Source organism: Sciurus vulgaris, assembly GCF_902686455.1.
Source record: "Sciurus vulgaris genome assembly, chromosome: 16".
Lineage (NCBI taxonomy): Eukaryota > Metazoa > Chordata > Mammalia > Rodentia > Sciuridae > Sciurus > Sciurus vulgaris.
Genome location: NC_136477.1, coordinates 33,002,594 through 33,023,936, shown reverse-complemented (window position 1 = coordinate 33,023,936; position 21,343 = coordinate 33,002,594). Strand labels below are relative to the sequence as shown.

At 33.1% G+C, this 21,343-nt stretch overlaps 1 protein-coding gene across 2 annotated transcripts in view; it reads left to right on the top strand.

Annotated features, from left to right (window-relative positions):
- Positions 1 to 21,343, top strand: part of STT3B (STT3 oligosaccharyltransferase complex catalytic subunit B) — a 108,688-nt gene that overhangs the window by 43,203 nt on the left and 44,142 nt on the right. For both annotated transcript variants that reach the window (XM_079113980.1, XM_079113981.1), the window contains exons 2-3: positions 7,556 to 7,664; positions 10,534 to 10,821. In XM_079113980.1, the coding sequence (XP_078970106.1) occupies positions 7,556 to 7,664; positions 10,534 to 10,821 (397 nt within the window). The remainder of the gene's footprint in view (positions 1 to 7,555; positions 7,665 to 10,533; positions 10,822 to 21,343) is intronic.

The window sequence follows — 21,343 nt, the reverse complement described above, 5'->3', positions numbered from 1 at the left end:
TTAAATCAGGAGCTAAAGGCCTAGGTATGACTTATGTCTCTTGGGCAGAGATTTTAGAGTGAGTTATTGAGAAAATCTCAGGTAGAGAAGGCTCCCTGTACAGAAAGCAGAGAAGGGAACTAGAGATGTGGTGTGTAAAAATCAGAAGACTACTATAGTCATTAAAGTCAAAGGAAGAGAGTGATTCAGTAAGAGAGAGACTTATGTAAAATGGAAAGTGAAAAATACTTCTCAGGAAAGCTTTGAAATTGGAATCACACAGTTCCTGGTATTTAAAACATGTTATTAATCACCCCTTGGAGTAAGTTTTTTCAAATGAAAAATTAGGTTGAGAATTTAAAACCTCCATTCCTGCTGTTAATCCTAGGCCTTATTCATTAAAATACTTTTCACAAGTTTTGAAGGTTTACTCTTTCTGTTTGTACTTATTTTCCTATGGTGAATCTCTTCCTTCTGTAGATCTTCCTTGTTATGATCTCATCTTGGTCTCTTCATAGATGTTTGGAATGTTCTTTAGGTGTTGGAGTTAGGTGTTGTTTAGGTGTTGTTGATAAATGATAATTTTGTGGCTTGGGAATTCCTTATAAATTTAGACTGTACTCTTATGCATACGACAAAGGTTAGGTCTGCTTTTTTGTGGGTCTTTTTTTCCTTGAGAAAAAATGTCACTTCTGTGGTGCTGGATAGATCATTTTCCATCTCCTTTTTGCTGTACAGCCTTTCCATGGCCTTGTCTTTATAAGCAAAATAAAATTTTTGTTCAGAAACAAAGTAGCTTAAATTTCCCTTTCTAAATTCACCTTACGTAAATACTTGTTTGGGTGGGAGGTAACAATCCTAGCATTATCCTATCTATTCATGTTACTGATTAAAAGTTATTATGTTATTTAAAATTCTGATTTTTAAAATTCTTTCAGAAATTTCAAATATATATTACTCCATTATCTTACAGCATCCAGTAGTTCTAATGAGAAATATAGTATTAATCTGATTTTGTGATTCCTTTATGGAAAATCACCTTTTCTCTGAATAAATGATTTTAAATTGTTCTTTATCCTTAGCATTTTGGTTGTGTAATTTCTGTTATAATTCATTCTTTTGTCCATTGTACTATTTAACCTAGCTTTGATTTTGTTTATCTTAACAACTGCCATTCACAATTTTAAGTGAATCTTTTATCATAAGTCTAATTCTAGTAACAGTACCTTCCAAGTACTTCAAATTGTTTACTATATTGTTTATTGTTTACTCATCATAGCTACCTTATGATAGAGGTGTTATTATCCCTGTTTTACAGATGAAGAAGCTAGAGCACAGGGAGCATAAGTAACTTGTTCAACTGGAGTCACAGCAAGTTGAGGTTCATACTCAGCGGGCACTGTGATTCTAGAACCTGGGCTTTTAACCTCCAAGTTATACTTTTATCTCAGGCTACTCTAGCGATTTTCTTCTATTACCTATGATATCTGCTGATTTTGTTCCTTAGTTCTCATAGTGCTTACTTTCTCAAATGTTTGATTTTATGGTGTGCACTTCTTAGTATTTCATAAGTTTATCTAAAAGTACTACAAAATTGGCATCTATCTAGTGATTGTTGTGGAGAGTTAGGATTTGCTGCTGGGAAGGATGTATCAAACTTATTTGGGGTTTGAGGATTTCTTGCGTATTTTGTGTATCCAGCATTGTTCTACCTCTTGTCTACACATAATTTATTTTTAAGGCCATACATATTCATGTTTTACAGTGTTTGTTTATTCTTATTTGCTTAGTACTGTTGTAGTTTTTCTTCAGTTTTTAATGTTGAAGATACTTGGCATTTATGTCACGTACTGCTTATTTCATTTTGATGCTATCTTCTGTCAGTGGTTTTTAGTCTTTTTTTTTTAGTTCTTTTTTAAATTTTTTTATTTTTTATTTTGTATTTTTTAATTTATTTTTTTATTGTAAACAAATTGGATACATGTTGTTTCTCTGTTTGTACATGGCGTAAAGACATACCATTTGTGTAATCATAAATTTACAGAGTAATGTTGTTTGATTCATTCTGTTATTTTTTCCCTTCCCCCGACCGCTCCCACCCCTCTTTTCCCTCTATACAGTGCTTCCTTCCTCCATACTTGCACCCCTCCCTAACCTTAACTCTAACCCTAACAGTAACCCTTCCCTCCCCCCATTATGAGTCATCATCCACTTATTAGCGATATCATTTGTCCTTTGGCTTTTTGAGATTGGCTTATCTCACTTAGCATGATATTCTCCAATTTCATCCATTTGCCTGCAGATGCCATAATTTTATCATTCTTTATGGCTGAGTAATATTCCATTGTATATATATACCACAGTTTCTTTATCCATTCATCAGTTAAAGGACATCTAGGTTGGTTCCAGTCTGGCTATTGTGAATTGAGCAGCTATGAACATTGATGTGGCTGTATCTCTGTAGTATGCTGATTTTAAGTCCTTTGGGTATAGGCCATGGAGTGGGATAGCTGGGTCAAATGGTGGTTCCATTCCAAATTTTCTAAGGAATCTCCACACTGCTTTCCAGAGTGGCTGCACTAATTTGCAGCCCCACCAGCAATGTATGAGTGTACCTTTCTCCCCACATCCTCGCCAACACCTGTTGTTGCTCGTATTCTTGATAATCGCCATTCTAATTGGGGTGAGATGGAATCTTAGGGTGGTTTTGATTTGCATTTCTCTTATTACTAGAGATGTTGAACATTTTTTCATATATCTGTTGATTGCTTGTACATCTTCTTCTGTGAAGTGTCTGTTCATTTCCTTAGCTCATTTTTTGACTGGGTTATTTGTATTCTTGGTGTGGAGTTTTTTGAGTTCTTTATAGATTCTGGAGATTAGTGCTCTATCTGAAGTATGATTGGCAGAGATTTTCTCCCACTCTGTAGGCTCTTTCTTCGCATTGCTGATAGTTTCCTTTGCTGAGAGAAAGCTTTTTAGTTTGAATCTATCCCAGTTATTCATTCTTGCTTTTATTTTTTGTGCTATGGGAGTCCTGTTGAGGAAGTCTGGTCCTACGCTGACATGTTGAAGATCTGGACCTACTTTTTCTTCTATAATCTGCAGGGTCTCTGGTCTAATTCCGAGGTCCTTAATCCATTTTGAGTTTAGTTTCGTGCACAGTGAGAGATATGGGTTTAGTTTCATTCTGTTGCATATGGATTTCCAATTATCCAAGCACCATTTGTTGAAGAGGCTATCTTTTCTCCATTGCATATTTTTGGCCCCTTTGTCTAGTATGAGAAAATTGTATTTATTTGGGTTTGTGTCCGTGTCCTCTATTCTGTACCATTGATCTACCTTTCTATTTTGGTACCAATACCATGCCGTTTTTGTTACTATTGCTTTGTAGTAGAGTTGAAGATCTGGTATTGCAATACCCCCTGTTTCACTCTTCCTGCTAAGGATTGCTTTAGCTATTCTGGGTTTCTTATTCTTCCAGATGAATTTCATAATTGCTTGCTCTATTTCTGTAAGGTATGTCATTGGGATTTTAATTGGAATTGCATTGAATTTGTATAGCACTTTAGGTAGGATGGCCATTTTGACAATATTAATTCTTCCTATCCAAGAACATGGAAGATCTTTCCATCTTCTAAGGTGTTCTTTAATTTCTTTCTTTAGTGTTGTATAGTTCTCATTGTAGAGGTCTTTCACCTCTTTTGTGAGATTGATTCCCAAGTATTTTATTTTTTTTGAGGTTATTGTGAATGGGGTAGTTTTCCTAATTTCTCTTTCTGAAGATTCATCACTTATGTATAAAAATGCGTTGGATTTATGAGCATTGATCTTGTAACCTGCTACTTTACTGAATTCACTTATGAGTTCTAAGAGTTTTCTGGTGGAATTTCCAGGTTCCTCTAAATAGATAATCATGTCATCAGCGAACAGGGATAGTGTGAGTTCTTCTTTTCCAATTCGTATCCCTTTAATTTCTTTGGTTTGTCTAATTGCTCTGGCTAGAGTCTCAAGAACGATGTTGAATAGAAGTGGTGAAAGAGGGCATCCCTGCCTTGTTCCAGTTTTTAGGGGGAATGCTTTCAGTTTTTCACCATTTAGAATGATATTAGCCATGGGCTTAGCATAAATGGCCTTTACAATGTTAAGGAAAGTTCCCACTATCCCTATTTTTTCTAGTGTTTTGAGCATGAAGGGATGCTGTATTTTATCAAATGCTTTTTCTGCATCTTTTGAAATAATCATGTGATTCTTGACTTTAAGTCTATTGATATGGTGAATTACGTTTATTGATTTCCTGATGTTGAACCAACCTTGCATCCCTGGGATGAAACCCACTTGATCATGGTGCACTATCTTTTTAATATGTTTTTGTATGCGATTTGCTAAAATTTTATTGAGAATTTTTGCATCGATGTTCATTAAGGATATTGGTCTGAAATTTTCTTTCCTTGATGAGTCTCTGTCTGGTTTAGGTATCAGTGTGATATTGGCTTCATAGAATGAGTTTGGGAGGGTTCCCTCCTCTTCTATTTCATGGAATACTTTGAAAAGTATTGGAATAAGCTCTTCTTTAAAGGTTTTGTAGGACTTGGCTGAGAACCCATCTGGTCCCGAACTTTTCTTTGTTGGTAGGCTTTTGATGACTTCTATTTCAGTACTTGAAATTGGTCTATTTAAATTGTGTATGTCCTCCTCGTTCAGTTTAGGCAATTCATATGTCTCTAGAAACCTGTTGATGTCTTTGAAATTTTCTATTTTGTTGGAATATAGATTTTCAAAATAGCTTCTAATTATGTTTTGTATTTCAATCGTGTCTGTTGTGATATTTCCTTGTTCATTCTGAATTTGAGTTTTACTTGTTTTATTAAATGCGCTCCATGAAATAAATTTTCCTCTAAGTACTGCTTTCATAGTGTCCCAAAGATTTTGATATGATGTTTCTTTGTTCTCATTTACCTCTAAGAACTTTTTAATTTCCTTCCTAATATCTTCTGTTATCCATTCATCATATAATAGCATATTGTTTAATCTCCAGATGTTGGAGTAGTTTCTGTGTTTTACTGTTTCATTTATTTCTAACTTCAATCCATTATGATCTGATAGAATACAAGGTAGTGTCTCTATCTTCTTGTATTTGCTAACATTAGCTTTGTGGCATAATATATGGTCTATTTTAGAGAAGGATCCATGTGCTGCTGAGAAGAAAGTGTATTCGCTCTTGGTTGGATGGTATATTCTATAAATGTCCGTTAAGTCTAAATTATTGATTGTGTTATTGAGATCTATGGTTTCTTTGTTCAATTTTTGTCTGGAAGATCTGTCCAGTGGTGAGAGAGGTGTGTCAAAAATCACCTAGAATTATTGTGTTATGGTCTATTTGGTTTCTGAAATTGAGAAGGATTTGTTTGACATACATGGATGAGCCACTGTTTGGGGCATAGATGTTTATGATTGTTATATCTTGCTGATTTATGCTTCCCTTAAACAGTATGAAATGACCTTCTTTATCCCTTCTGAATAACTTTGGCTTGAAGTCCACATTATCTGAAATGAGGATGGATACCCCAGCTTTTTTGCTGAGTCCATGTGCATGGTATGTTTTTCCCCATCCTTTCACCTTTAGTCTATGGGTATCTTTTTCTATGAGGTGAGTCTCTTGCAGGCAACATATTGTTGGATCTTTCTTTTTAATCCAATCTGCCAGTCTATGACTTTTGATTGATGAATTCAGGCCATTAACATTCAGGGTTATTATTGTGATATGATTTGCATTCCTGGTCATTTGGCTTATTTTTTTTTTACATGACTTGGTTTCTCCTTTATTTGACAATTCCTTTAGGATAGTTCCTCCCTTTGCTGATTTGCATCGTTGTTTTTCATCTCTTCCTCATGGAATATTTTGCTGACAATGTTCTGTAATGCTGGCTTTCTTTTTGTAAATTCTTTTAGCTTTTGTTTATCATGGAAGGATCTTATTTCATCGTCAAATTTGAAGGTAAGTTTTGCTGGGTATAAGATTCTTGGTTGGCATCCATTTTCTTTCAGGGCTTGAAAAATGTTGTTCCAGGCCCTTCTAGCTTTTAGGGTCTGGATTGAAAAATCTGCTGATATGCGTATTGGTTTCCCCCTGAATGTAATTTGGTTCTTTTCTCTCACAGCCTTTAAAATTCTGTCTTTATTTTGTATGTTAGGCATTTTCATTATAATGTGCCTTGGTGTGCGTCTGTTGTAATTTTGTGTATTTGGAGTCCTATAAGCCTCTTGAACTTGATTTTCCATTTCATTCTTCAGATTTGGGAAATTTTCTGATATTATTTCATTGAATAGATTGTTCATCCCTTTGGTTTGTTTCTCTAAGCCTTCCTCAATCCCAATAATTCTTAAATTTGGCCTTTTCATGATATCCCATAGTTCTTGTAGATTCTGTTCATGATTTCTTACCATCTTCTCTGTTTGTTCAACTTTGTTTTCAAGGTTAAATATTTTGTCTTCGATGTCTGAGGTTCTGTCTTCCAGGTGTTCTATCCTACTGGATATGCTTTCTATGGAGTTCTTAATTTGGTTTATTGTTTCCTTCATGTCAAGGATTTCTGTTGGTGTTTTTTCAATATCTCTAACTCTTTATTGAATTGATCTTTTGCTTCCTGTATTTGCTCTTTTAACTGTCGATTGGTGCGATCACTCAATGCCTGCATTTGCTCTTTCATCTCATCGTTTGCTTCCCTGATCATTTGAATTATGTACATTCTGAAGTCCTTTCTGTCATTTCTTCTGCCATGCTGTCATTGAGTTTTATTGATGTAACATCTAGATTTGTTTGCGGCATTTTCTTTCCTCATATTGTTCAGGTATCATTGGACCGCAGAGATATTGCAGATTTCCTCTATTGGCTTACAATGTCCCTGAAGATTTCTATATATATCCCCTCTTAGCCTTCAGTAGGCTGAAGTCTTGGAGGAAATTGATAGTGCAGTGCTCTACAAGGAAGCTGCCCCTCTAGGAGTGGTGGCCTTCAGGTGGGGTATATTCCCTGCTAGTGGGTAGAGGTGCCTCCACTTGTTGACCAATGGTCATCCAAAGGGGTACTAGGCTGCAGGCTAAGGCAAGGCCTCTTTGGGCCTGTGTCTCTGGTTTTACCGTCCTTGTGGGGAAACCTCACCCGGCAGGGAAGACTCACCCAGTGGGGAGGTCTCGCTGGTCAGTTCCCCTCCTTGAGGTTCCCCTCAATTTAGGTTTTTAGTCTTTTGAGTCATGGACTTCCTTAATCATAAAATGAATTCTGTGGACTTACTACTTTTTCACTCAAATTATAACCCTCTGTCCTGGGTCAAGCAATGACCAAGTACTAATTTGAGCATTAATAGTTCTGTAGACATAGTTTCTTTTTTGGTGTATGGGGGAGGGGTGCTTTTAGTAATATTAGAGATATCAGCATATTTCTTTATTTTTCAGGTAATTTTATTATTTGAGTTGAAGAAAAAATACTGTAAAAATATTTGTGTAGCTACAGAATTTAATGAACTATTCCTTTCTGTTAATTGATTTTATAACTTTTTTTTCTTTTTTCTCTCAGGTTTAACTATCGATCAACACATCATCTTGCATCTCATGGGTTCTATGAATTTTTAAATTGGTTTGATGAAAGAGCGTGGTATCCACTAGGAAGAATAGTAGGTGGTACTGTAAGTATACTAGCAGTTATTTTGTTAATTTGTAGTTACTTGAGTAAATTGTTAATTGCTAAGGGGAAAGAGTTTCTTGAAAACTTGGTATAATTTACAACATTTTCTGTGACCGATTATTCAGTATTTCCATAGATTCTTTTCTTGATAAAATTTCCCCTAACCTGTTTTTGTTTTGGGATTATTTTACAATGGCCACTCTTTCTAAATGGTGGAGGCTACATGGGAATCTACTTTCATAGCGTATCTCAAGTTCAGATTGTGTTTTACTCTATTTTGTAGCAACTTGGTTAATATCATTTAAGAGTTTTGGGTATAAGAATTTTGAAGAGAAGGTGAAAGACAAGGCAGTTATTGAAGAAATCTTGATTTTCCTTTTTTTCCTTGATCAGTTTCACCAGTTTGTCAACTTCTTTAAGTTTTTTTCTTAATTTGAAGAAACTTTGTTGATTATCTGTTACATGTTTGTTTTCTGTTTTAATAACTTGTTTTTTTCTTCCATTTTCCTGAGTTTTTTTGAGGTGATTTGCTAAGTAATTTTCAGACTTTGTTATTAAAGCTATACTTTTTACATTAATCACTGTGACTGTATTACTTCCATAAGTTTTGATTTTTTTGTATTTTCATTATCATTCTAATTTTCTTTTTCAGATTATGTTTAACTTCCAAACATAAAGGGATTTCACAGTTATCTTTCTTGGTATTTCAAATGTTTTGTTGCTATACACAAATTGTATACAATTTGAATCTTTTAAATTGAAAAATTGATTTGTGGCCTAGAATATATTCACACTTTGTATATGTTCTCTCTGTATTTAGGAAGAACATGTTTTCCATTTTAGTAAGGTGTGCTAGTTTGGAGCGTCTTATCCTGATGTAAATAGACATGAAGGCACATTAAAGTAATTATGATAGTCTCCATTGTGAATTAGAGAGGTATGAAATGGTAGTGGCGATGGTCAGTGTCTATTACCTGTGGTTCTTTGGTTCTAATCTTATATGCCTGATTGATGACTATCATTTGTTCCCTTCCATGTTGTAACTTTTTATCTTGAATTTATCCTCAATGGAGACATGTTTGTACTTACACTTTAGGAGTCCTGGGATTTGGGACCAGCCCTGTATTAATCTTTGACTTTGGATTGTTAGGGGTTTCATCACTGGTTTTAGAACAGTTTTTAGAGGTTATTTCTCAACTGGAGATTTCTTACACATAATGTTGTAAATTTGGAACCCGCATGCACACATCTCAATGAGTTTCTTATTTCTCCTTTAGGACTTAGTTCCTACTCAGATCTGTGGAAGGAAGGCAAAGTTCCTTACTGCTTCCCTTGTTGGATGAGTAGAATTTGTTTAGTTATGTTTCATAAACAGGACCTGACTTTATGCTGGACCTGATCCCTGTGTTGGGTGAAAACCCACTGACCTCTAGTTCCTAGTCTGGGTTTTTTGGGATTTTTTTTTTCTCCTCCTTTCCTTCGTTTTGTGGGCTACCATGACATTTAGTACCTACTTCGAATTTCATTTTTATTTTTGGTCTCTGGAGAATTGTCTAGTTTTTTGAATTTGAATATGCTTTTTTGTTGTTAGGATTTTGTTTCTTTGGTTTTGGTCCTTTCATTCAGTACTTTTATGTATTTTAAGCTGTTACATGTCAACTCAGTCTGCCATATTACGTTGACATATTAACTTACCTAGAGAAGTATTTTCAAATTCATTTCCATTTTCTTACATGATTGCTGACAAAATCATACAGTGGGACCTAGTGTTTAATGTGAAATAAAAGACAATTTCTATTTTGTAAGAATGATGATAAATTACTACTTTTTTCTTCCTTCCTTGAGTCCCTTTCTTCATCCATGCATTAATTAGTTATTGAGTATCCACTTTGTGCTATTTTTCTCACAACTGTGGGGAAAATTCTTGCTATTCTGGAACTTATATTATTGTGAGAGTGAACACTTAATCGTATGTCAAATGATGACGAGTGTTAAGGAGAAAAAGCAAGGGAGTAAGTTGAAGAGAAGAGGGAATTGCAGTTTCAAATAGTATAGTCAGAATATGGAATTTATAATTTTATCTTGGTAATTTTAGATATGGAGGGAAAAGGAGTCTTGGAATTTAGCTGAGGATGCAGATGTAAACGCACATTTTAATCACTGAGGGAAAGCTAAGAAATAAAACCCTATTTACTATTGTTTGAATCATCTTAATGTTTTATATTTCTCTTTTATATGAAGGTGATTTTAACTGTTAACTGACCATTTCTTATATATTATTTCCCTTCCATCCCTAAATACTTTAAGTGATGTAAAATCTTGAAACCTTTCAGAAGTCTCAAAAAATTATCTTTGAATTCACCAACTGGTCTTTCTTTTCTTAGCTGGAGTTGTTTGCTTTCCAAATCTTTAGCTTAAAAAGAGGGAAGACTTATTTATAAATACTAACTAAACATGTTTATGTACAACTTTTCTTTGCTTTGTCTCCCTTTTCTTTTCTTACATGCATATGGTATGAACAAAATTGAAGTGTGTTAACATCTCAATCTTGAGTGTAGGTTAAACTGAGACTATTTTAGGAGTGAGAAAAAGAATTAGTAGAATCATTAAAGTCACCTATGGTTTAACTGTTAAACATTTTTAATTTTAATCATTGTTTCATATTCTTTTGTCTTCTTTCATATATTAACTTGTTCTTTGTATCTAATCAAAAAAGATTTTATTTTGAACTATATAAAAAGGGCAATCTTTTGACATTCTCAAACTTACATAAGCAATATGTAATATTATAAAGAAGAGAACTAATGTTAACATTTTCATCCACCTCATTTTTATATGTAATTACATTTTCCATTATTTTTTCTTCCTAGGTTTATCCAGGGCTGATGATAACAGCTGGCCTTATCCATTGGATTTTAAATACATTGAACATAACAGTTCACATAAGAGATGTATGTGTATTCCTTGCACCAACTTTTAGCGGCCTTACATCTATATCTACTTTCCTGCTTACCAGAGAACTTTGGAACCAAGGAGCAGGACTTTTAGCTGCTTGTTTTATTGCTATTGTACCAGGTTATATATCTCGGTCAGTAGCCGGATCCTTTGATAATGAAGGCATTGCTATTTTTGCACTTCAGTTCACATACTACTTGTGGGTAAGTAACACTTAATGATTTGCTACCATTAAAGCCCATGATCTTTCTGCTAAAATGCCTTAGATTGTACATTTTGTCTTTTACCAATTGTTGCATACAGAGATCGCTATTACTATTCTTAGTAAATTTAATAATAGTTAACAATTTAAAATGTCAGGCTTTTTTCTTTTTATACATAACTAGATTAATGTGTATATATATAAATTTTTACATGTTTCCTAACAATTCTGTTATTAATTCAGAGGTGATGATAATAGTTACTCTTTATTTATAAGTCATAGTTCCAAAACAGGGGCTATCACAAAACAACATGTGAAGTTTGTTTTTGTTTCAGGGGAGAAAGTTCTGAAATAGAAAAAGAAAATGATTTGGCTTGAAATTTTAAATTCTGTTTCAGAAATTAGCAGTGTTTATTTTGCTATTGACAAATTATTTAAATTTAGTTAATTTTTTCTGCATAGATTACGGTACTACTTATTATTGGGTTCAACTCAGAGCTTTTAATTGATTTATTATTTTAACTTTAACTTAATGCATCCTACTTTTTCAGTGATGGAAATTGCCCAAAAGCTTTGTGTGTCAGTACTTTTTTAATAAGAATGTTTTAAGGTAGCTAGGGGAGTGGCAGCATGGTGGAATTTTTGTTTGTTTGTTTTCCTCTTTAATAGTGATTTAATGTTGATTAAAATCACTTGGCTAGTAGATATTTTTGCTCTGGCCTGAAATTCCAGAAGAGAATGTTGCAATATGATCAATAGAGACAGTCTCTTGATCTTGAGTTTTAAAGGAGAAGAAAAAAAAGCACCAATGGAGTTAAAGATGATAGTAATCTGTAGGATGTTGCCAGTGCCACTATATTCATCAAAAAATGTTTTTAAAAACTCTTCTCATTTATTGTGTACAGCTGGGAAAAATTTTAAATTCAAAATCTGTTTAAAGCCATTTAATAAGCATAATTTTTAATTATAAAAATAATCCATCTAAATATAGATGGATCTTGATAATATAATGCCAAGTGGAAAAATAAGTTGCAGAATAGGCATGATAAATCTTTTATGTAAATTTTAAACAACACAAACCATACTGTCTTTGTTTCTACCTGTTTATAATGAAAGTACAAAATATGGTATGTATCCTTCATATACACTACTTTCATTATATGAATTTTTCCTGAATCTGGTTAGTTGATTGAGGAAGCAGAATTAAAGGAGCTTTAACTTATATCAGTTAAAACTCTTTTTTTAACAGAATAATCTGAAACAAATACAGTATTTTAATTTGAAAATCTAGATAGCGAGGCTGATAACTGCTTCAGTACTCTCTATTTATGTTTCATGTATTATGTAGTAAATTTAAAAAAAATAAAATGCCCTATTTGTGGGAAATTTTAAACAATAGAAAAATAAGAAGAAAAAAATTCTCCAGAGATAACTATCATTAACATTTGGGCACATTTTTTAAAACAGTTATGCTCTTGAGAAACATAAAAATGGCATGTATGATTTATTTTCTTTTAACATATGTGTCAGAACCATTAAAGTCGTGTCCTGAACTACCTTTCCATATTTTTAAAAATTTTCCAAATTGAGATGAAATTCATATAATCTGCTGAGCACTGTGATGCAGGCCTATAATCCCAATTACTCAGGAGGCTGAGGGAGAAGGATCTAAGACCAGCCTCAGGAATTTAGCAAGGCTCTGAGCAACCTAGTGCCACTCTGTCTCAAAAAATGTTTTTTCTCAAAATGAAAACAGTCCTTGAAACTCTAGCCAGAGCAGTTAGGCAAAATAAAGATATTAAAAGGATGTGAATAGAAAAAGAAGAGCTCAAACTATGTTTGCCAATAACATGATTCTCTACTTAGAAGACACAAAAATTTCCGCCAGAAAACTTCTAGAACTCATTAATGAATTCAGCAAAGTAACAGACATACAAAAATAACATCATTTGCGTTCCTATACTCCAATGACTAATCAGCTGAAAGGGAAATTAGGAAAACCATTCCATTTACACTAGACTCAGAAAACAAAACAAAACTTGGGAATCAGTCTAATAAAAGAGGCAAAGGATCTCTACAATGAAAACTACAGAACACTAAAGAAAGAAATTGAGGAAGAACTTAGAAGATGGAAAGATCTCCCATGTTCTTATATAGGCAGAATTAATATTGTCAAGATGGCCATACTACCAAAAGTGATATACGGATTTAATGCAGTTCCCATCCTCATTCCAATGATGTTCTTCATAGAAATAGAAAAAGCAGCCATGAGATTCATTTGGAAAAATAAAAAGTCCAGAATAGCCAAAACAATGTATAGCTAGAAAAGCAAAGCAGTAGGCATCACAATACCAGACCTTAAGTTAAACTACAGTAACAAAAACAGCATGGTATTGGCACCAAAACAGGCAACAAGACCAATGGAACAGAATAGAATACAGAGGCAAATCCACATAAATACAGTTACCTCATACTAGACAAAGGTACCAAAAACATACATAGGAGAAAAGATAGTGTCATTAATTCAATAAATGGGAGGGCATCAAACTAAAAAGTTTCTTCACAGCAAAGGAAACAATCAAGTGTGAAGAGAGAGCCAACAGAATGGTAGAAAATCTTTGCTATTTACTCCTCAGAGCATTAATATCCTGGATAAACAACTCAAAAAACTTAACACCTAAAAAACAAACAACCCAATCAATAAATGGGCAAAGGAGCTAAACAGATGCTTCTCAAAAGAGGAAATACAAATGGTTAATAATATATTAAAAAATGTTCAATGTCTCTAGCAGTTAGAGAAATGCCAATTAAAACTCCACTGAGATTTCTTCTCATTCCAGTCAGAATGGCAATTTTCAAGAATACAAGTAGCAATAAATTTTGGTGAGGATGTGGGGAAAAGGTACACTCATACATTGCTAGTGGGACTTCAAATTGGTGCAACCACTCTGGAAACATTATGGAGATTCCTTGGGAAACCTGGAGTGGAACTGTCATTTGATTCAGTTATTCCACTCCTCGGCATATACACAAAGGACTTAAAATCAACATACTACAGTGACACAGCCACATCATTGTTTATAGCAGCACAAGTTATGATTGGAACCAACCTAGGTGCCCTTCAACAGATAAAAGGATAAAGAAAATGTGGTTTATATACACAGTGGAGTATTACTGATACATTAAAAAGAATCACTTTATGACATTTGCCAGTAAGTGGGTGAATTTGGAGATTATCTGCTAAGTGAAATAAGACAATCCCCCAATACCAAAGGTCAGATATTTTTGCTGATATGTCAAAGCTAACCCACAATAAGAGAGGGTAGGGGAAGAATAGAAGTTCAGTGGCTTAGACAAAGGGGAATGAAGGGAAGGGAAGAGGGACAGTAAAAGGGAAGACAGTGGAATGAATCTGACATCATTTTCCTAGATATACATGAATACACCACATTGAATCTCACTGTCAGCATCCACAGGGATGGGGGTCCTAATTAGAATGAGATGTCTTCCATGCTTTTATAGTTATATCAAAATGGAGTCTGCTGTCACGTTAACTAAAAAGAATCAATTTTTTTTTTTTAAAAAAGATAAGGGTTTGAGGTCTTTGAATTTGGAAATCCAGTTGCTAAGATATTATGTGATAAAAAAGGCTAACCTTTCTTCACTGGATTACCCACCTTGGTAACTTCTTGACTATCAATTGGCTGTACCTATGAATCTATTTGGAGACTTCTATTGATTTGTACATTTCTCTTCTTATAACAGTATACCCCGTTGTATTGATCAGTTTATAGAAGCTCTTGGAATCAGGTTGCGTAAATAATCCAACTTTATTCTTCTTCAGAATTATTTTGGCCCTTAATTCTTTGCTTTGTATAAATTTTAGAATTGCATTATTAACTTCTAATAAAAGCCTTCTGGGATTTGATTTTGTAGGGAATTGATTCTGTAGATCAGTTTGGAGAGAATTGTTTTCTTGGTATTTCCTCATCCATGAATGGGGTATCTTTTTCTATTTATTTAGCTCTTCTTTGATTTATTTTAGTTTTTGTTTTAATTTTTCTAAATCACTAGATTAGTAATTTGACATCTTCTCTTCTAATATAATCATTTAATGTTATGAATTTCCCTTTGCACCTCACAGGTTTTTTAAAATAATTTTTAAATAATTTGTATATCATAAAAATTACCGATTAAAGTGTAAAGTTCAGTGACTTTTAGTGTATTTCCCTTGCATATATTTGCATCATTATTACCAGTATTAAATTACAGAACATTTTCATCACAGCAAGAGGCGCACCAGTGCCTCCTATTGTTCATTTCTCATTGCTACATTCCCCTCACCGCCTAGGAATAAGTAATAGACTTTTTGCCTCTATGAATTTGCCTCTATGTAGGTGGAAATATATAATATGTGGCACTTCATATCTGGCTTCTTTCACTTACTGGCATTTTGAAGATTGATCTATTTTGTATCATATATCAATACTTCATTTCTATTTATGGTTCGTAATGTTTCATAGTGTGAATTATCACATGACATTTATTTTTCAGTTGGGAAATGTGGGTTATTTCTGCCTATTGTCTGTTACAAACAATGCTGCTATAAACTTTTGTGAACCACATTTTTCTTTATTTTGAACAAATACACATTTATGTACAAGTTTTTCTGTGGAAACTTTAAAATTTTTTCTATTCAGTGTTTTCATTAATTTTCTTTAGTTCAGTCTTTTTTCCTTTCTTACTCTGGGGGTTTGGGGATGGAAAAGGGGCAGGGGATTATACATACTAAGTATGAGCATAGCTCTACCACTAAACTACAACCCTATCCCTAAGTTCAAATGTTTTCTAATGTCCCCTGTAACTGACATTGTCACCAAGGGGATTGAGTTTCTAACCTACCCTAAATCTTCCTCATGACAACCCATTGTGGTTCCATAGGAAGGAGCTTATGAATGGAAGGAAACACCTGTATCTAGAATCCACAATTAGGATGTTTGAACATTTGCTTAATTATTTGCCTTGTTACTTTTTAGTTCTCTGATAAACTTTTAATGTTTTGTAGATTAGCCATGATTTTTTTCTTCATTGTTGGAGTGACAGTAGCATTCCTTCTTGCAGCTTCATGCATTCTAAGCACAAAAACAATTCAGCAGAGCCAAAATAGGAGAAGGGCCTGTGATTATAGGTCTAGAGCAGTGCTTTCCATTAGAACTTTCTGTGATAATAGAAATGTTCTCTTCACTCCATTTAAGAACTTATTTAATGGTCATATGCATATGACCTTTTTTGGTGTGGATCCTCGGTACTTGTCTCTTACCTAGGTAATAGAATTGAACTTTATCCTTCAAATATGTCTTAAATATGTATTTCTTTTAAGGCTATTAAGAAGTATTAACTTGTTCTGAGACCAGAGGACCTCAGAATTTATGGATAATGATTATGTCAAGTTTATTGTTCAACAATACCCTAAACCCAATTCATTTAAAAAATTCTTTTAAAAAAAAAAGTTCTGTTTAGGACAATCATCTGGATTCACTTAAAATTTCTTCTGGGTGTGCCCATTACAAAGAAGGCAAACTATTTGTAAATGGCATTGGAATGTTTTATGCTATGTTCAGGTTACAGCTAGTTTTTGCCTTTTATTCCAAGTTAGATTCTTCTCAAACTTGGAAATTTAATCATAGGTTGTACATTTAATATTATATGTTTAAGAAAAACAGAATTCATCACCAAACCCAAGTGTATCCAGATTTTTTTGTTTTCTATAAATTTTATAATTTTGTGTTTTACATTTATATATGTAATCCATTTTGAGTTGTTTTTTGTGAAAGGTATAAGTCTGTCTAGATTTATTTCTTTTTTATATGGATATCTAGTTATTTCAGCACCATTTTTGAAAAATATTATCCTTTATAGAATTTTTTTTTTGATCCTTTTTTTGTTGTTGTTAAGGATTAATTTATATTCATGTGGATCTATTTCTGGGCTATATACTGTTCCTTTGATTTGTTTGTCTTTTCCCAATATAATGCTGTCTTGATTACTGTAGTATTATAAGTCAAGTAGTATCAATTCTATGATGTTCTCGTTATTCAATATTGTGTTGGTTCTTCAGTTCTTTCGCCTTTCCATGTAAAATTTCGGTTCAATTTTGGGTTTTTTTTTGTTTTTGTTTTTGTTTTTGTTTTTTTTAAGCAAAACATATTTCACAATAGTAAGTCTTCCTGTTGTAAACATGGACTGACTATTTATTTAGATCTTTGATTTCTTTCATTGGAGTTTGGTAGTTTATACATATTCTGCTAGAATTATCCCTAATTATTTCATTTTTTTTGGGTGTGCTAATATGTACTGTGCTCAAAATGGTATTTGTTTTTAATTTTACATTCCTGTTGTTCATTTCTGGTATATGGATATAAAATTGATGTTTGTGAACTAACCTTGTATCCTACAGTGTTACCTGTAATCACTTAGCAGTTCCAGTAGCTTTTTGATTCTTTGAGATTTTCTGTGTAGATCACCATCTGTGAAGAAGTGTCAACTTTATTCCAATCTGTATCCCTTTTATTTCCTGTTCTTGTCTGAATGCATTTACTAAGACTGCCAGTACCATTATTGGGAATGGTGAGAGAAGACAACCTTGTTTTGTCCCAATCTCGGGGGAAAGCATAATTATGAATTTATAGCTAGACTCTTTCATTGATCTAGGTGAATGTGCTTAACCTCACTGTCACACTGTCTTGATTATTATAGTTTGATAGTACATTTTAAAATTGGGATGTACTATAGATTTTTATGTATTATGTGTCCTGTGACTTTGACAAACGTGTTAAATTTGTTTTATCTTCTAGGATTTAATACATATAAGATCATGTTATCTGCAGAAAGAGGGGAGGTGTTTATTGCTGCCTTTCCAATATGTATACCTTTACAGTAATTTTTTTTCCTTGCCTAATTGTACTGACTAGGACCTCTAAATACAGTTTTGATTAGAAATAAGAATGGATATTCTTTACTTGTTCTGATTTTAAACAGAAAACTTTCAGACTTTTATTATGAAATATTCTATAGCTGTAGGTTTTTGATAGATGTACATTGTCATAACAGTGTTCTTCAGTTTTAGGTTTGAGAGTTTTTAAAATGCATGGTTGTAAGATTTTTATCAAGTGTCTTTTCTGTGTCTTTTGAGGTGATCACATAGTTTTGTCCTATTTTATATTAACTCATAGTTTTTCAACCTCAGCTAATATTTTGAGTCATGTAATACTTTATTATTTCTTATGCCTTGGGTATAGTAGGATATTTAGGAAAAGTAGGATGTTTAGGCTCCTAACAGTAGATGCCAGCCAGTTGCACACTGATTTTTTCCTCTAGTTATGACAGCCAAAATGTCTCTACATGTTGCCTAATGTTCCCTATGGTTGAAAATTAACCCCAGTAGGCAGTCACTGTCTTGATTTATTTTCAGATGTTAAAACAATTTTGTACTTATAAAATAAACTCCATTTTACATATTGCTGGATTTATATTGCCTATATTTTGTTAAGTATATATAATGCTTATATATTTATGAGGAATATTGGTCTTCAGTTTTGTTTTCTTGTAATGTCTTTGGCTTTAGTATCAGAATTATAACAGGCTCCTAAAATGAGTTAGGGTAATGTTTTCTCCTATTTTCTGAAAAAGTTTTTATAGGATTGGTTTTTGTTTCTTCAACATTGAATTCACCAGTGGACCTATGGAGATTTTTAATTGCTAATTCAATTTTGAAATGACACAGTTCTGGTCTGATTTTTGTCTTCATGAGTAATTTGGTAATGTGTATCTGTTTTTGAAGCTTGTTTCATCTGAATGGTCTAATATATTGCAGAAGTTCTTCATAATAGTCTTATCATTATAATTTTTGCAGTCTGTAGTGATGTCTCTTTCTGGTATTGCTAATTTGTATCTTTTGGTTACTCTGACTGGCTAATTTATACAACTTTTGGGTTCATTGATTTTTGTTTTCTATTGCAAGGATTCCTTGGTCTTTATGATTTTTTTCTACTTTGCATTTTTTAAATCTATTTCTACTTTCCTAATATAACCATTAAATATGTTACTGTAATTACTGCTTTTGCTATACTCTATATTTAATATGTTGTGTTTTCATTGTCACATAATTCAAGATGTTTCAAATTTAGTTTCTCTCTTTGACTCATGGGTTCTTGAAGAAGTATGTTAATTTCCAGATATTTGGAGATTTCCCAGAATACCTTTTTCTTGTTGATTTCTGTTTCTGTTGTTGAAGAATATACTTTCCAATCCTTTTAAAATATTGGGGCTTGTCTTATGGTTTAGCAAATTATGGCAAATATAGGCAAGCCTCCCGCTTTATTAAATAAAAGTCTTACTGGAACATAGCCCTGGTCATTACATTACACATGGTCTATGCTTTTTTTCATTGAAATGGCAGATTTGAGTAGTTGTCAGAAATATGGCCCCTGAGCTTAAATGTGTACTGCTTTGTATATTCAGAAAAATTGCTAAACCCTCAATTAACATGTAATCTGTCCTGGAAAGATATAATCTATTCTGGAAAGTGATTCATGTATGCTTGAAAAGAATGTATATTCTGATCTTCGGAGGTTGAATATTTGAAATGAATGATAGGATCAGGTTGGTTGATGATGTCAGTGTTTCCTCTATATAGTACTCATTGTTTTTCTTTTAAATTCTGTCACTACTGAGAGGTAGTTATTGTAATCTCGAACCACAAATGTATTGTCAGGATTTTTTTTTAGTTTTGTTTGTTTCTGTTTTATATTTTAAGGATCTATATTAGGTCCTTATATACTTAATTTTTATATTTTCCTGATATATTGACCCCTCTATTGTAATGAAACCTTTTTTAGAGTGAAATAGTTTTTCTTGTCTCTAGAAATATTCCTTGGCTTCAAATCTGTTTGGAGTGTTATCAACTTGCTACTCTGATTTGTTTCACAACTTACCTCTTCTCATTCTGTGTGTGTGTGTGTGTGTGTGTGTGTGTGTGTGTGTGTGTGTGCAGTGCCGGGGATTGAACTCAGGACCTTGTGCCCATTCTTTAAATTCAAACTATTTGTGTCTCTGAGTTTAAAGGTTTCATAGACCGTATATAGTTAGATTGTGCTTTTTAAAAATTCACCTAGACCATGACTACCTTTTGATTGGCATGTTTATTAGTTCATTCACATTTACTGTAGTTGTTAAATGATTTGCTTTGCATCTGCCATTTATGATTTCCTTTTGTGTTAAAATGTATTTTAATTCCCCTCTTTTAAAGCTTTGTTGTTATTTATAGTGGTTGATATAGAGAACTTTACAGTCTGTTTCAGACTAATACTAATAATTCTGATAAAATAATAGTGCTGCTCTAACAACTTCATTTTTTCTTCTGTGTTATTTTATGTATGCTATCTGTGTAACAGTACAGATTAAAATAAAATATTTCTATAATTTTAACCAATAAAAATTAAGAGAAAAAAATGTAGAGTCTTATCTGTACTCTATGTTTACCATTTCCATTGTTCTCATTTTTTCCTTTGGGTCTGAGTTTCCATATGGTATCAGCCTAAAGGATATCCTTTTGTATTTCTCATAGGACAAATCTGATAATAATAGAATATGTCAATTTTACCTTCATGTTTTCCCTTTTTAATTTTTTTTTTAACTGTTGTGAAACACACTAATTTTGTTTTTACTGTTTTTAAGTATAAACAGTTTAGTGGCATTACACACATTCATGTTGTTGGGCACTGGTCACTATCATCCATCCCTAGAACACATGTATCTTGAAAAACTGAAACTCTGTAGCTATTAAACAATAATTCCCTCCCACTGCCAGCTCCTAGCAACCACCATTCTACTTTCTGTCTCTATAACTGAGTATTCTAACCTAAGTACTTCATAAAGTGGAATCATCCAATATTTTGTCTTATTTTTAGCTGGCTTATTTCCCTTAGCCTAGTGTCTTCAAGGATCATCCATGTTATAACATGTCAGAATTTCTTTTTTAAATTTGTGATAATATTCAAATTATATGTGTATACCACATCTTCAATATTGATTCATTTGTAAATGGACACTTAGATTGCTTCCATGTTTTACCTGCTTTGAATGTGGGTTTACACATATCTCTTTGAGACCCCGCTTTCAGTTCTTTTGAGTATATACCTTGACATGGAATTGTTGGATCATGTTAATTGTTTTAGAATTTTAAAGTAACACCATAGTGTATTCCACAATAGCTATACCATTTCACATTCCCACCAAAACGTGTGCAAGGGTTTCAGTTTGTCCACATTCTTGTCAACACACATCTGTTTTTTTTTTTTTTTTTTAAGTATTAGTCGTACTAATGAGTTTGAGGCATTCCATAATTGTGTTTTTATTTCCACGATGATCAGTGATGTTGAGCACCCTTTCATATACTCATTGACCATTTCTGAAGTCCAGACCTTCCCCTGGGCATGCACAGTGACTTTCCAATTTCTATTGTA